The sequence below is a fragment of the Ochotona curzoniae genome, unplaced genomic scaffold (assembly GCF_017591425.1).
Source record: "Ochotona curzoniae isolate NIBS_2020 unplaced genomic scaffold, NIBS_Ocur_1.0 scaffold_1037, whole genome shotgun sequence".
Taxonomy (NCBI): Eukaryota; Metazoa; Chordata; class Mammalia; order Lagomorpha; family Ochotonidae; genus Ochotona; species Ochotona curzoniae.
The window spans coordinates 26,205,193-26,221,376 of NW_024467083.1; the positions used below are offsets into that span (position 1 = coordinate 26,205,193).

Below are 16,184 nucleotides of genomic sequence, written 5' to 3' on the forward strand. Positions count from 1 at the left end.
CACTGACTTTCCTCCTCTTCCTCTTGCATAAGCCTCATAATAAATTCCTTAAAAAGAGTGAACAGTTTCTCCATAAAATATCAACTGTTGTCATTTTAGAATGCCAAAGGGATAAAAGCACAGTAATATATAAATATGACTCCGAAAATTTATACCACAGTCATCTACAAAGACAAATCTGAGAATTGATGTTCGCTAACAGCTCTGACCTATAGCATGCAGACTTCAAGATTCCCTGGGAAAAATCTGAGTGTATTCTTTTACACTAGAAGACATAGTACTATATTAAATCATATCTACACAGCCACGGGGAATGTTCAACAAGCATGCTTACTGATTTGTCCAGGCATTGGGGGCTTGTCAAACAGGCAAAAGCAGTTATCTTGATCTCAAAATAAGCAGAATTTAGTATGACTCATCTATTTTGAATGTCAGCACATTATGAATTCATCAACATGAAAGATCAAAGTAATAACCTATTGATCCTAATCACTCCGAGAGCCAGTGTAGCTCCTCCAACTCTCGACATTCTATATATTCCTTAATAAGCAACTAATTCCTTAAAATTGCCTCTCCTCTCTCCATCTCCTTTGTGCCTGAATAGATTAAACCATTAAAAAAGACTATTAATTGCTGTATGCCAGGCTTCTGAAAGCCACCTGCTTTCAGCTAGTCCTTGGAACTCCTTGAAGCAGGCATATTTCCAGACCAGAAAACACAAGTTGAAAGGGGTTAAGAAATTTACTCAGGGTCACACAATTTGTCAGTAAAAAGGTCAGAAATCAAAACAGGTATGTCAACTCAAATTCCATTTAAATCATCACAATCTGGAAGCAAACAACAGATTTAGTACCTGGACATTAAGAGACCATGAGAGGAGGTAAGGTAATGAAGGGTATTTCAGACACCCGTGCTTGGTCCTTTTCAATTGTCACAGTGAGATACAGCTTTCTAGTTTCAACTCAGGTTACAACAATGGCTCTCCTGGCCTCCACAATTGATGTCAATAAATGGCTAATAAACATATGAAAAAATGCTCATGCTCCCTAGCCATCAGCGAGACACAAATGTAAAACACATTGAGGTTCCACCTAACTCTGGTGAGACTGGCCTACATTCAGAACTCTCCTAGCAACACCTGCTGGCATGGATGTGAGGAGAAAGGTACTCTCCTTCACTATCGGTAGGAGTGTGGGCTAGTACAATCACTGTGAAGGTGGTATGGAGGGTGCCATGAGAAGTGAAAATAAATCTGCCATATGACCCAGCTATCCCACTTCTGGGAATATTTCCAAATAAAATGAGATCTGCCTGTGAGAAAGGCTTCTATAATCCTATATTCACAGCAGTACAATCTGCAATAGCAAAGACATGGAAAAAACCCAGATGCCCATCAAAAGAGAAGTGAATAAAGAAACTGTGGTATAGCTACTCCGCAGAATACTACTCAGCCACCAAAAAAGAATGAAATTATTCCATTTTCAACCAAATGGTCCCAACTAGAGATCATTATGCTCAGTGAAACAAGTCAGTCCCAAAGGGACAAATATCATATGTCCTCTCTGATAAAAGCTCTTCTTCATGCTAAATACAGGATCAATAGCCCTCTTGATACTGTTTTTGCTGCAACTCATGGTTTTTGATATGTTTTTATTTCTTCAAAATAGTTTCTTTTATTAAATTCTTCAATAACTCATAGGTCATGCAGCAGCATTTTTTTTTTCTCCAGGGAGATCTCTTATTTTCCATTGACACATTGGTCATCCAGTAGCATGATATTTAACTTCATGGTGTTGTGAATGTTTTTACTTCATTCACGGGGTTGATTTTGTTTTATGGCTATTCATTTAATGGGTGTATAATAACTATGTAATAAAGACTGTCATATCCAGATGCGAACACCCAATGCTGTATGCAGCTCTACTTCCAAATCAAAGATGGACTCCCAATGTTAAAAATATCTTGACAATAGGATGCTGGATTATCTGCTAATGTCCATACCCACAATGTCAGGATATACTAGGTAAGAGAATGATGGCCTTATGACTACTAATGAAGGACCACACTATTTTAAAAATATGGGGGAAATCAGTCAGGAGTGGGGAGGGAGCTTGGGGAGATAGTAAAGGAAATCCCAGAGCCTATGGAATTGCATCATAAAATAAAGAATAAAAATTTAAATTAAAAAAAGGAAAAATAAATAAAATTGAGATATAAAAAAACAGTTTAAATCATTCTTCAATTTCACAATTTTTTCCAATGGAAATATCTGGTCCCTAAGTAGAATAACACTTAAAAATTGCTTAAGCAAGGAAAGGAAAAGAAAGGAAAGGAAAGGAAAGGAAAGGAAAGGAAAGGAAAGGAAAGGAAAGGAAAGGAAAAAGACAGTGTTTCAAATGTTCATAATGCCTTCACACATGGCTTCTCCCAGCTCTCTCCCACCCACATATTTCCTGCATTAGTCTGGCTAGTTCATGCACAAGTGTTACCATAAAAAGGTGTCATATATTCCCCTATTAGCCAAACTAACAAAGATTTTGTCCACGTCTCTGTCCTTGAAGTATTCCACTATATAATCAATATATTTACATATCTTTTCTTCAACTAAAATTTTTCTTAAGCAAAAGAATCCACCTAATAACTCTATACAACTCTATTTTCCTATTAATGCTAGAACCTAGTAAGTTCTCAATAGAACTGTACGAAAGGCGTGATGTGTGTTGAAGACATAAACATGTGCATAGCCAGGACTGAATTGATGCAGTGGGTCAAGGTGTTACTAGCGATGTCACATCCAATATCGAAGTGCCAGTCACAGCTCTGATTATTCCAATTCTGATCCTGATTCCTGTAAATGCACCTGAGAAAGCAGCTGAAAGTAGCCCAAATCTTAGGACCTCATCAACCATATGGGAGCTCAATATAAAGTTCCTGAGTCCTGGCTTCAGCCTGGCCTTGCCCTCTCTTTACTGGGGGTGTAAACCAGCAAAGATAACATTCTCATTCTGTTTCTCTCTCTCAAATAATCATATAAATATATCTAAAGAATATACAGATCTTCTGCTGTGGCCAGTGGTCATAGGAGGTAAATTCAGTCATGCGTGTACATGGAAATGACGGATCATAAACAGAGTTTGAGAAGTTTGGTGGCTTTGATGTAACCTGGGGAACTGATACATAGAAATTGGCAGAGAACAGGAATACATGGTTCAAACCTCAGTATTAAAAAAAAAAATTCCACACTAGGATGATCGTACGACAGGATATACTCCAGATCATGAAGACAGATACATGTGAATAGAACTTAGGAGCATTGATCTTCATGGTCAAAGATCTTACTTCTGATCCAAATTTGGACCATGCCAGCCACTGCTGAGCATGACCATATTGGCCAATGTCCTATGTGTCCTGCAAGACTGGTGACCGTTAGTCCACCTCTCCAGTGCTGTATAGAAGGACCGTGGATTTCTGACAAGAAACAGTAATGAGAGCTCCTGTTAAGGACGATGAGGCGGGACATTCTTAAGGATAGACTCTTACCTGCTGGTTTTGATAGGCTGTGACGGTGGTGAAAACTGTCTCAGGAAAGTTGAACGTTTTCACCCCATCCCCCACAGGGACAGGCTTGGTAGGCGAAAGGTCACTGCTGAAATCCTTGCGAATCACATGAACGCGAGGCTGGTATTTGTGCATAGAGTGCAGAATAATCTGAAATGAAAAGGAAAAACCTCCTCATGACAGGCCTGGCCTTTAAAGTTCCTACATCTCTTGTAGATCTCATGCAATATAAATCACAAGCAGTACTATAGGAAGATCCTGGGATTGGGAGAGGGTTATATGGGATACAGGATATCTATTTGCCCATGGTGAGAAAGGTAGCATTTACTGAACCTCGGAGCAGGATATCCGTCTTGGGTGGCAAATGTTATATTTGCTACAATTAGATAAACACTAAATATCTGTTCTGGTAACCCATGGAAACACTCCACTGAAACGCCTGGCAATCTCTGCATACTAGAAGTTGGTCCCTGCAGCCTCAAGTTTTCAGCCTGCGTTCTCACTATCTTTAAACTCTACCTGCTATTACTTGCATTCAATTTTGAATTTATGGCCTTCCTTCTATGCCACATGGAAGTGAATGGTGCATGTGTGTTCTCCCTCCCTTGGGAAACTCTCATTTACTTAAAGACAGGCACTACAGCTTTTACGTCACCAGCCTTCCCACATCACCCAGGATGGATCCTGATATTCAGTGAAAATACATTACCCCTTTTTTTTATTGTCAAAGATAAACCAACTTTTATTGCTCTAATTCTGCCTGAAATCCTCAAAATTGAGTCATCTCAAAAATGCACAAATTTTCTGGAAAAAAAATCAGCTTAACTTGTTATGTCCTTGCCTATCTTATTTATTGACTTGTGTGTTATTACACTGAATGTTATGATTTCTTTTACATTAATTAATTTGTCTTGTTCTTCTGTCTTGCCTCCATGACTAGAGTGTAAATCCCTTGAGAACAAGGACTTTGTATGATAAACACAACCTTACACATAGCAGATGTCTGCTAAATGTTAAATGAAGAAAAAAATACTTTGATGTTTACTTACTTCAAGTAACTTACAATGGCACAGAGACTCTTATTTGTACCTGCTTGGAAAGGCAGGAAACTGTAGAGTTTTCAAGTAAACGAGAGTAGTGGAAAGGTGGAATTCTTTAACTCACATGTCCTTGATCATCCAATTCGTTGTTCGTCAGCTTGAGTTTGTCGAAACTGACCACCTGTCTCATCCAGGTGTCTCCAGAAGCTAGAGAATCAGGGTGTATATAAACTCTCGGGGGCACAGGGGAATCGGCATTGCCAGCCACCATCCACTTGGAGCTATGATACACATATCTGGAAAGGATAGAAGAGAGCAGAACTCAGAGACAGAGGCAAGGAGGGGAAAGAGAAAAGTAATGGGGATGAAATGAAATGCAAAGAAGAGGAGGGCAAATAATCAGGGAAAGCAAAATTGACACGGAAATGGACAAGAGGATGAGATGGAAAAGGCGGAGGAGGGTTGTGGTTAGTGATCAAAGCTACAGCTCAAAGGTGAAAAACATCCTCACGGTTCTCATCCTTTCTTCTCCCTCTCGAGTTGCTATGCACCCCTGTGTGCGTGCTGGCATCCTGAACCCACGTGTCTGGCTTTGGAGAAGGTATTTTACTGCAACCTTTCACCTTTCAAATGCAAACCATATAAGCTCTTGGCCATTTGTTCAGGATTTGGTTCCTTATTGAAAACATCTTCCATATTGTCCTATAAACATGCAGCCATGTGCACAGACTCTTCAAAGCTCTCACTTGTTAACCATTTCCTCACTAAGAATTTAAATTTTGAGTCACTTTTCGGGATTGGATGGTCTTGGTCCTAGTGCAACCATTCCTAGCAGCATTACCAAATCTTCCCAGTTTATGCACACGTTGAGCAACAGAGTTTTGAACTTTATCATCCTCCACATTATTTTCCCATAAAGTCACCAGAAATTAGATGCTGTCAGTAAGAAGGAAAACAGCTTTTTCCAGACCCTGCCAATTTTCCTGTAGTTCTGACAAGCCATCTCCATAGCCCTGGCATTTCCCATGTTCTCAGTTCTGAAGGATCTAATGGGATTTGGACGTGGCAGATTGGGACATTCAGTCCAAATCACAGCTCCAAGGTCCTCTGAAACGAATTGAAGTATCTTTTCTGCTGACACCTGCAATCCCAGTCATGCATCTGTCCCTAAGCCATATTAGTGTTGGCCTGTCCTATTAATTTCTCACCTCTAAATCATCAGTGTGAAGTCAAGTTCTTCACCTCCAAATGTTTCAAAATTGAACCATGATTCCATGATTTGATGGAGATCTCAAGACATCTGATATGGGGCCGGCACTGGGGTACAGCACGTTGAGTTGCTGCCTGCAACTCGATCATCCCATATGGGCACCAGTCTTAGATGATTCACTTTCAATTTTCCTCCTTCCTCATTAAGAAGTTCTTTCTCACTATCTCTCTCCCTCTCTGTAACTCTGCCTTTCAAATAAATACATAAATATTTCTAAAGGTGTTTTAAAAACTGTCACTTTTTCTAATGAAAACTACATATGAGGGAACTTAAAAGAGGTCACGAAAAATGTATATTTTTAGAAAAAAATGTATTTTAAAATTTTTGCACCAAAATAAGCTTATTTTTTTCCTGCTTTAAGAGACAGAAAACTGACACACAGAGAAAGAAAGAGCTCTTGTCCACCAAACTATTGCCCAGATTCCAAAATGGCCCCTACCTGGGGCCAAAGCTGAGAATCAAGAACTCAACACAAATCTCCTACAGGAATTCATTTATTTGAGTTATCACTGCGTCCTTCCAATGTCTACATAAGCAGGAAGCCAGAGTCAGAAACTCAAGCTAGTATCAAGCTCCAGCACTCTGATGTGGGACACAGGTGTCACAAACTGTGTCTTAATCACTAGACTAACTGCCTGATCCAGTTTTGTCTTTTAATTCCTTACCCACTCATTTTTGAAGTGCCCTCAAGTGAATCATCCAAGAGAGACTACATTTTAAATTATGTTGAGGGATAGCTATTAACAAATTTATTCAGAGCCTGTGTTGAAGACAATTCTCCTTAACCAAATATCTTTTTTAAGTCTTACCAAATTCTCCAATTCTTCCTCCCCATCACCTTCAGGGTGATCTATTATCTATCTATCTATCTATCTATCTATCTATCTATCTATCTATCTATCTATCTATTTATCTATCTAAATATATATAAATATATATATATATACACACACATATATATAATTGGATTTATCTCACTGGTCCACTTCTTACTTTCACCAAAACGCATCATCCCTACTTACTAAGCATTCACAAGCCTAATCATTCAGCATGCTAATCACTTTCAATGTTAGATAAAATCTGATTTTTAAGAGACACTGAATGATTCCATTCTATCCAGAGACAAAGAGAGGTTGCTAGGTCAAACTGTTACTGAGTTACACTTGCTTTAATTACTGCTTTCTACTTGGTGCTCTATAAGAGACCATTTGTATGTCCTCCAGCTCATGTATCTTCTGCATTATACATTGCTAAATTGCTTCATGAAGTCAATTTAAACACTTTCTTGAAATGCTGGCAATGCCCATCATTCCGTATCTCACAGTCATCCTTACCTGTATCTTTTATTGTCCACAGGCACAATATCCATTGCTATGTAGTACTGCTGGTGTGGATCTAAGCCTGTGATTTTCACTCTCATGGCAGGAAACATCCTCCTGTGAAAGGAAGTAAAACAATGAGCATAACAAGCACAGAGGGAGAAACATGAAGAGTAAAAGAGTGGAAAGTATCTTCTTATAAAATGCCCTCAGCATATTATCCAATGTCCTCTATGTCTCAAAATTGGCTAGGTGTTGAGCACTTCAAAACTGTAAGTTGAAGACTTTTTAATGCTGAAATAATATATCTTCTTAACTTACATTGGCTTATTTGATCATTCATACACTCCAAGGGCCAAAGCATAACAGTGTTCTAGATTTTTAGTTAATCTTTAATATAATACACACATATATGTTTGTGTATTTGTGTGTATCCACATATATATAACTGCTTGCTGGCTATAATATTCTTAAAGATAAGTATAGTATCACATCCTCTTTGTGCTGTAAGTCTAAACTTACAAACGATTTGCTGCAATTTATTATGTATCATCACAAAATGCTCTTGACTGACTTGCTTTGGAAATGACCAACCTGAAAATGATCTCTCTAAAAAAGAAAAAGATATGGTTAATAGTCTCCAAACAAAGAGTGATCAAAGTTTTTTATGCATAAAACTGTAGGAAAAACATCTGCAAATCCTCAGACTACCAACATGTGTGTCAGAGGAAGGACCTGTGGGATGGAGCAAATATCAAATGAATTCTAGTGGCTTCTAGGAAATACCTTGTTCCTACCACAATGGCTTGTTAAACTCCCAAAGTAAGTGAGGTCAGGATATAGAACTTTACAACTTTTCTCATAATTGAAGAGAGAAGGAGATGCAGCAGACCGAAAGAAGCATTGAGTTTCATCAAGTCTAGAATAAAGCTCACTATTCTTCTTTAACCATGAGAAAGAAAACATCTAACTTTTTCCTACCAAACCAGACATAAAAAGCTTGTTCAAAATTTTAAATTTTCCTAAATGTGCTATAGAGTATGTGTACACAAAATAGTGCATAAAGTTTAACCATCTGGGACTAGTTAGTTGAGCTGGGCAGAGCACGGTGCTAATGAGGTCAGGGTCACGGGCTTGATCCACATATGGCCTAATTGGCTTTGCTCCATTTCATGGCCATAGACCATACCTGACCTCAGGCAGCCATGGTGCAAATATATACTTGTTGATTACAGGAGAGGCTCTTTGTACTAGTGTCACACTTACTACTCATTCAGGAAAAGCCACCCAAAGACCAAATATAACTCTGACAGTTGGTCAATGACATCATAATCTGATCTGAAGGAAAGCAAAGAAACTGAGCCTTAATTAGAAGGCCTTATATTTTAGTGTTACTTTGGTCTAATAAAATGTTGGTAGTGGATCATTCATAATGACTAAACCAGCATTCACAATAGATCAGGTACTGTTCTACATGTTTTCTAAAATGGTGGGATCCCTGATCTATCCATTCAACTACAGGTCAGCAATTCCTTTTCACTAGTAATTAATTGCCACTGTACTGGATAATATAAATTATTGAAGAGCATATTGCAAGGGATGGGGAGAAAGTACTCTGTCATTATATAGGCCAAAGGAATGTGTTTCCTGGGCCTGGGATGAAGGCTCAATTGGTTAATCCTCCCCTGAAAGTGCCAGGATTCCATATGGACACCAGTTTGTGTTCCAGCCGCCCCACTTCCCATTCAGCTCCCTATCTGTGGCCTGGGAAACAACAAAAGATGGCCCAGAACCTTGCACCCTGTATCCACATGAGAGACTCAGAAAAAGATCATGGCTCTCGGCTTCAGATCATTTCAGCTGTAGCCGCTGCAGCCATTTGGGGAATGAACCAGCAAATGGTTCTATCTTTCCTATCCCTCTGTCTCTCCTTCTCTATGTAAATCTGCCTTTCCAATAAATTTTTTTAAGAAAACAGAAGTGTGGTTCCCTTCAGCTACTTCTAGAAGCTGTATTACCTTGAAAGAAATGGATTTCTTTTCTTCATGATTTCAAGAAAATAGATTAGATGTTTTAAAACATTATACTTTTTTGTTTCTTTCGTTGGTTGGTTGTTTTTTTTTTTCTGGGAACAGATATGTGACCTTGAATGCAGAAGCTACCATTTATTCCTAGTGCCCAAGTTTTGAAATCAATGAGTTATATGTCTCTAGATATGCCAACTTAACCTCATCACTATAAAAACAAAGTAACCAGGGCCTGGCGGCGTGGCCTAGCGGCTAAGCCCTCACCTTGAACACCCAGGATCCCATATGGGTGCTGGTTCTAATCCCAGCAGCTCCACTTCCCATCCAGCTCCCTGCCTGTGGCCTGGGAAAGCAGTAGAGGACAGCCCAAAGCCTTGGGACCCTGCACCCATGTGGGAGACCTGGAAGAAGTTCTGGATCCTGGCTCCAGATTGGCATAGCATCGGCCGTTGTACTCACTTGGGGAGTGAATCATTGGATGGAAGATTTTCCTCTGTGTCTCTCCTACTCTCTGTATATCTGACTTTGTAATAAATAAATAAATCTTAAAAAAAAAAACAAAGTAACCAGCTATTCTCTCAAATGTCATTTTGTACCTTAAAATAATTCTCTTCTTAGAAACTTCACAAATATTGCCTGTTCTTTTTCTCAGTATTTCAGTACAGAATAATAAGTGAAGTCACAACACAACAGTGTGGAGAAAAACTAATCTTTAACAGTTCCCCAAAATGAAATGTACTTGATTTTAATTTTATAGCAAAATTTAGGCCAGTTCTTCTGTCTTCCAAATCCAGTCATCCCTACAAGCAGCTCTGTCCATGGTGCTGATCGTAAGAATCACATTGGCACGTTGAATGACTGAGGGCTCTGTAGACTGCAGTAGTCCTGAATTAACTGTATTGTGAGGACGTGATAAGAGGTATATGGTGACTAAGAGTTCCTCTGTTTATTATAAATTTAATTGTTTACTTCACTGAGTTACAGGAAGAGATGGAAAGACACACACAGAGAGATGATTCATCCACTAGTTGCTTTCCCAAATTGCCACAAGGGCCAGGATTAGAACAGGCCACATCCAAGATACTACGACTCCATCCACTTCTCCCATGTTAGTGCTAGGTTTCTTGGGACATTTTCCACTAGTTTTCCAGGCACATTACTAGGGAACTGAATTGGAAGCAGAGCAGCCATGACTTAAACTAGTATTCATATGGGATGTTAGTATCACAGGCCATGGCTTAACCTTATGTACCTCCACAATGGCCCCTATAATGAGATTTAATTCAAAATGAGATTAAAATGGAAACAAACACTGTTTATGAAATAAGTTTGTGTGAGGGGCAAATTGATCAGAACAATAAATTCAAAGAGAATATCCTCTCTGTATCCCAGACTTGATCTAGAATTATGTGATCCCAGTTACATGTAAAATAACAGCTATAGTTGCTTAAATTAAACAACATATTTTGATATAATTAAAGAAGCAACTATGTGTCTCTTTGGGGAATAGATTATTGTATTCAGTTATCAACATAAGTCTGATTTATTTTTACAGTTTCTTTCCTATGGGTGTTTTCACAAGAAATCATGAACTGAATTTACTGATGTGAAAGTAATGAGGAAGCAATATCAAAAAAATGAGGAATATAGAGGCTCAACAGAATTGCAGCAGGCACTGACCAGTTCAGATGCCCATATCTCATATGAAGGTGCTTAGGTTCCATATTCATCCCAGCTTCCAATCATAGCTCCCTGCTAACACAGACCTTTGAAGAAAGCAACAATGCTCAAGTGATTGGTTTCCACCTCCTAAGTGTATGGCCTGGACTGAGTTACCGGATCCAGGCCTTAGCCTACAGTGGTGAAACACTGTCAGCATTTGTGCAGTCAACCAGTGGATGGAAGCTTTGTCTCTCTGGCTCTCTGCCTCTCAGAGAAACATTTCTTAAATGTTTTTTAAAATGAAATTAATTCATTTCATATAATTTTTAAAAGTCCTGACAATATTAAAGTCAAACCCCAAAATTGAAAAAATATCCCAAAGAGCAATTGTAATAGTGCTTCTTTCTCCAAACCAGTCCCCTATAAAACACTAAAAGAGAAATATTTTGTCCTTTGACTTGCTTTGTTTTTTTCCAAGTGTTGGTTACTGCCACAAATGTAGAGCAAAAGTGCACCAATAGGAGTTGACATTTTAAGTTATTTCCTCTTCAAAGTTATTCCTCCCAAGAAGGCTTTTAATTATTGTATTCACTATTACAACTTATAAAAGTTCCAGAAAAAAATAACATTTCAGGCTCATTTTAACTTCATTCTTTTGATATTTTTTGCACTGGGAGATTTCTTTATCATATCATATAGATGTACTGCAGTCAATCAAAAATGGTTTCACTCTAAATAGCCAAGTTCATGAGCACAACATATGCACAATTAGGTGGGGCATTTTGGTCCCTGTGAAATGTTAGACTATGAAGAATGTTTTCGAAAACATGAAAGCAGCCTAATTGCTTTTTGCTTAATTTCAGTTAAGCAGTCCCGTATACATAAAATCCTAGTCCAAATTCAGTTTTATCTAAATCATGCTAACTTTGAGTCCAGAAAACAAGAACTCAACCATTTTTTAAGTTACAACTATTGTTTCAGAGCCATGCAGATTAATGCAAAATTTTGGAGCTACAGTTTACTGTCCCTGTGCCTTAGTCAAGTTAACTGACCCCTTTCACTCTTTGCATCTTCATTCTTACATGGGTTGATCATATTCTATTTCATGAGATTCTTGTGAAGCTTAAATGGTATAAAATTTGTTGAGCATCTAGCACAAGACAGATGACTAAGTATGGAAACTGAGAAGAGCAATAAAGGAGTAACTTTAAAAGTGCTTATTTTGAAAGAAATGGCTTTCAAGAGATTCACCTTTCAAGAGGTTCCATAGATACCACAAACGTTTTTCACAATTTCAAGTTAACAATATGGCAGACTAGATCAATAAAAAGAACCGAGAAGCCTAATTCTTACCAAAACATATATTACAAACATTTTACTGCTTTTAATGCCTTGAAGATATAAGCTACTCTTTGCAGAAAAATTCCTTGAGGACAATGAATGGTGAAGTAACACTTGTTTTAGCTGATAAGATACCATAGTCCTTCAGTTCAATGATACTTCAAAAGACTTAGAGAAACACAGAATTTAAGATTAAATTTATTTTGGCATAAAATAATTTTAAAATTCATGCATCACTTTTCTCATTATGTAAAATTAATGAACTTTTGAATTCCCTTTACATGCATGAATTTCATTTTTTCCACCAAAGTGAATTTATCTTTAATTTCATTTCTATGAATTTCTGCAATACCTTGGACTCACTGAAATAATATTTATAGGTGGAAAACCTGTGTGGAGGTAAAAGTGATTTAGATTTGAACCCTTGGAGGAAAAACGGCAAAACCACAGGAAACACAATAGGATCACTGCCAAGATTTCCAAATGCAGAACAGTAAGTTGCTGTGGCTTCACTAATGCTACCATGAATAAATGTGTGTTGGAGGGCGGAGGGGTGGAATAGATCCTCTCTCTGTTCATTCTTCGAATCTGGTTATTCAACAGAACTTCTCCTTACCTGCCTGCTTTGGTGATGATCATTTCAGTTCCAATGTCGTGGAACCTCTTCCAGAGGTCAGCACACTGCAGCTCCACCTGGATCTCCTCCATGGAAGACATGGTAGCAGGCACGGGGCCTGCAGCACTCGAGGCCAGATCAGGGTGAGTGCTGAAGGAGCAGGAAGTCCGCTCAGTGAGTACCTCAGAGTCTGAACCAGTGCTCTGTTCCGAATCTGCAAAACAACAATCAAGTCTTAGGTACGAAACTGCTGGGCTGCCCCCAACCCTTGGCCCTAAAAGATGGGGGGCAGGGGAGCATGTGGTAGATCGAGGAGAGAGTGAACAAAAGGAGACTTAAAGCTGGGAAGCTCCAGAGCCCAACACTCAGGGTTTTTATTATTTTTTTATGGTTTGTTTTTGTGATTTATGACCTTCTTTTGGGTTTCATGTTTCCAACATGACATCTGGCTTTTTAGTAAGTTTTAGCAACAGCTGAAGAAAATTGGTCCACAACAGGCAATATAAGAGTGCTAATGTCACCATGTTGTAGGCTATGAGGCCAAACTGAGGCAACAAAGTGCCAGATTAAAGTAAGATAGTCATTATAGACTTTTGCTTCAAATCCAAGTGAAACTATTTCATTTGGAGGGGGAAAAAGTCAATGCTAGCAATACCATATTCAATGTCCATCAGTTCCTTTTAAACACAGTCCTCCCCCCGACACACACACTTACATATGCCCTGGTCAACAAAAGTAATGAAAAGTGTTTGGGATCTTTAGAAGTACTTTGTCACATATTTGAGTAAATGTTTTTTCCTAGGAGTCCAATCAAACCAGTTTGGATAGGGAAAAACTTCTGTTCCATATGCAGGTATACAGGCATATGGAAAATGTTACCCAAGAAAGCAGTTTGAAACAAGGGGAATAAATGAGTTCAGGAGACACCTTGATTAGTTTCTGAAGTGTAGGCAGAGGGGAGGGGTGATCCAAACAGGAAGGTGGGATTGAGAGCAACCAAATAAAAAACTGCATGCTGGGCCACCTGGTCCCTCCCTGTGTCTTCTATACTTGTGAACAGAAAGGAATGGGGGACAGAGAAGTGGGTGGATATAGAAAGCCAGAATTTACCAGGGAAGAATTGTGTGGAAATTTACTTTCAAGAACCTGTTGACTAGAATTATATATCCTAAAGTTTCAACATTCAGATAAGCCAGAGTGATTTTCTCAAGTCAGGAGATGCTAAAAGCCAGACCTAACCACTTATTTCTCTCATCTACCCTTAATATCTAGGACTTAACTGTTTTTCCTATAAATACACATATACATGTATGTGTGTGTGTGTGTGTGTGTGTGTGTGTGTGTGTGTGTGTGTGTGTGTGTGTGTTTGAGACTCTGACAGATCACATTGCTGCCAAGGGTCAGAACTTCTGGAACATCAGTCCATCACAGTCAGAACGTGAAAGAATGAGACAGAATACCAGACCACTTCACTGCCAGCTTCTAACCTGACCAATCTCTAGGCCTATGAACAGCACCTCTCATAGTTCTTTCATTTTTTCCATAATAGCTTCACCTTTTTCTCTCCAACTCAGGCAGCATCTCTAACAAGGACATTTCATGGCTTTGTCAAAGCCAGCAAAGAGCAAATTGCCATTTCTCTTTGCCCTCCCTGATTCCTCATCCATCACTTCTGAAGGTGCATTCCCATTGATAGAGAACTAAACCGAACTCATAAATATAGGATTAAGTGGTTTTCCAAAAAACTTTAACTTACCTAAAATCACCAGTCTAGTTACTATCTTTGGGAGAAAAAAAAAAAACGAAACCTTCTTATAACTATGTTTTAGCTATCTACACATATAATTTTGTACCTTGGACCACATAGTAGCTATTTTTTGTTCTGTTTCAAGAACTACTCTGGAGCTACTGCTGAGTAACAAATCTGCATCCTAGCCTGATCTTATATACCTTTCAGTCATTTAAATCATCAAAACTTCCCAATACAAAAATTAAAATAAAATACATTTGACAGCATAGTGCTATGAAATCTCTTCACCTTTAAAGGCCACAATTTTGAAAGAGCTGGAAATAGACACCCTAGTTAGGACCCAACAGAAGTAATGAATAAATAATTTCACCAGCCTATGTTTGGGAGGGGAGAGAAGGAAGGGTCAGTGCACTGAGTGATAAATAATCAGTAGTAGCTGTACTGCAGTTGTGGTTAAAAGGACTATAACTGGAGAACTGGGAAATAAATTCTGCCCTTAATTCACCTGACCACTCTGAAAAAAAAATAGGGACTCAGAATGTAACATTAAATGGATTCATAAAGAACCTTATGCAAGTCACTTAACCACAGGAGGCCTGTTGCCTCATTGGGTAGTAAGAAGCATAGAATCAAAAACTTACAGGATTTCTCCCACCTCGTGTTATCTGAATATGAGAGTTCTCTCCAGGGCCAGTGATAACCCAGGCAGTTTGAGGAGCGTCAAACTTACACATGTATGGGCAAAACAAGCTAAAGGTGCAAAAAAGCTAGGGTAGAGATTCGCATGATCATAGGAGTTAGAGTTGACTGGGTACTTTCGAAGGGTTTACAGTTTCATCAAATCAATCAATTAGCACCTATGAGCATATGGCCCTCGATGAGGTACCATGTAGATAATTAGAAACAGAATCTCAGACCTTGAGACATTTCCCAGTTAGTGCTGATTAATTATGTGTTTATTGAGTGCTCACTGTGTGCCTGGCACTGTGCTAGACCCTGAAAAATACCAAAGTGTGCAATGAGATTCCTCCTTAGGTTTTTCACAGAATGGAGACAAGAATCTTCACAAATAATCAGAAATCAACCCAACTAACTAGGTCCCACATCATTACACATTGCCTTCTATGACTCATGGGAAGTTCAAGAGAGCAGAATCTTGGAGGGCTGGAATAGTCCTGGGGATCTCCCAGGTATAAGAAGGGAAATGGACACATATGTGGGAGCAAAGGAGTATGTACCTTTTCAAACACAAGCATTTGTTTCCCCGAAGACACTTAGAATCTTAACTCCCTCAAAAAAATAGAGCCCAACTGCTTCAAACACAGAATTTATGCACCAGTTCACATTTGCAATAACATCAATGTACCATGCAATTATCCATTCTCAACTATTTCTTAGATATAATTTAGAATATTATACATGATACAGCATTTTTTAAACTTCCAAAGGAATTAAGGCCACCTGCAAGGAAACTACCCTATAATACTCCTAAAAGAATAAATTTCAGAATCAAGACCAAGACTCCAGGTAAAAATAAGGTTCACTTCTTTGCAAAAATACATTTCTACATTATAGTTCTATGAAACATTTAAGTTAATCGA

The 16,184-nt window shown here is 38.6% G+C and overlaps 1 protein-coding gene across 1 annotated transcript in view; it reads right to left on the bottom strand.

Annotated features, from left to right (window-relative positions):
• The window catches only part of TBX15 (T-box transcription factor 15), a 121,159-nt gene that overhangs the window by 39,951 nt on the left and 65,024 nt on the right, over positions 1-16,184 (bottom strand). The window contains exons 2-5 of the mRNA XM_040998681.1: positions 12,834-13,047; positions 7,203-7,304; positions 4,723-4,894; positions 3,541-3,708 (exon numbers count right to left, since the gene is read on the bottom strand). Of these exons, the coding sequence (XP_040854615.1) occupies positions 3,541-3,708; positions 4,723-4,894; positions 7,203-7,304; positions 12,834-13,047 (656 nt within the window). The remainder of the gene's footprint in view (positions 1-3,540; positions 3,709-4,722; positions 4,895-7,202; positions 7,305-12,833; positions 13,048-16,184) is intronic.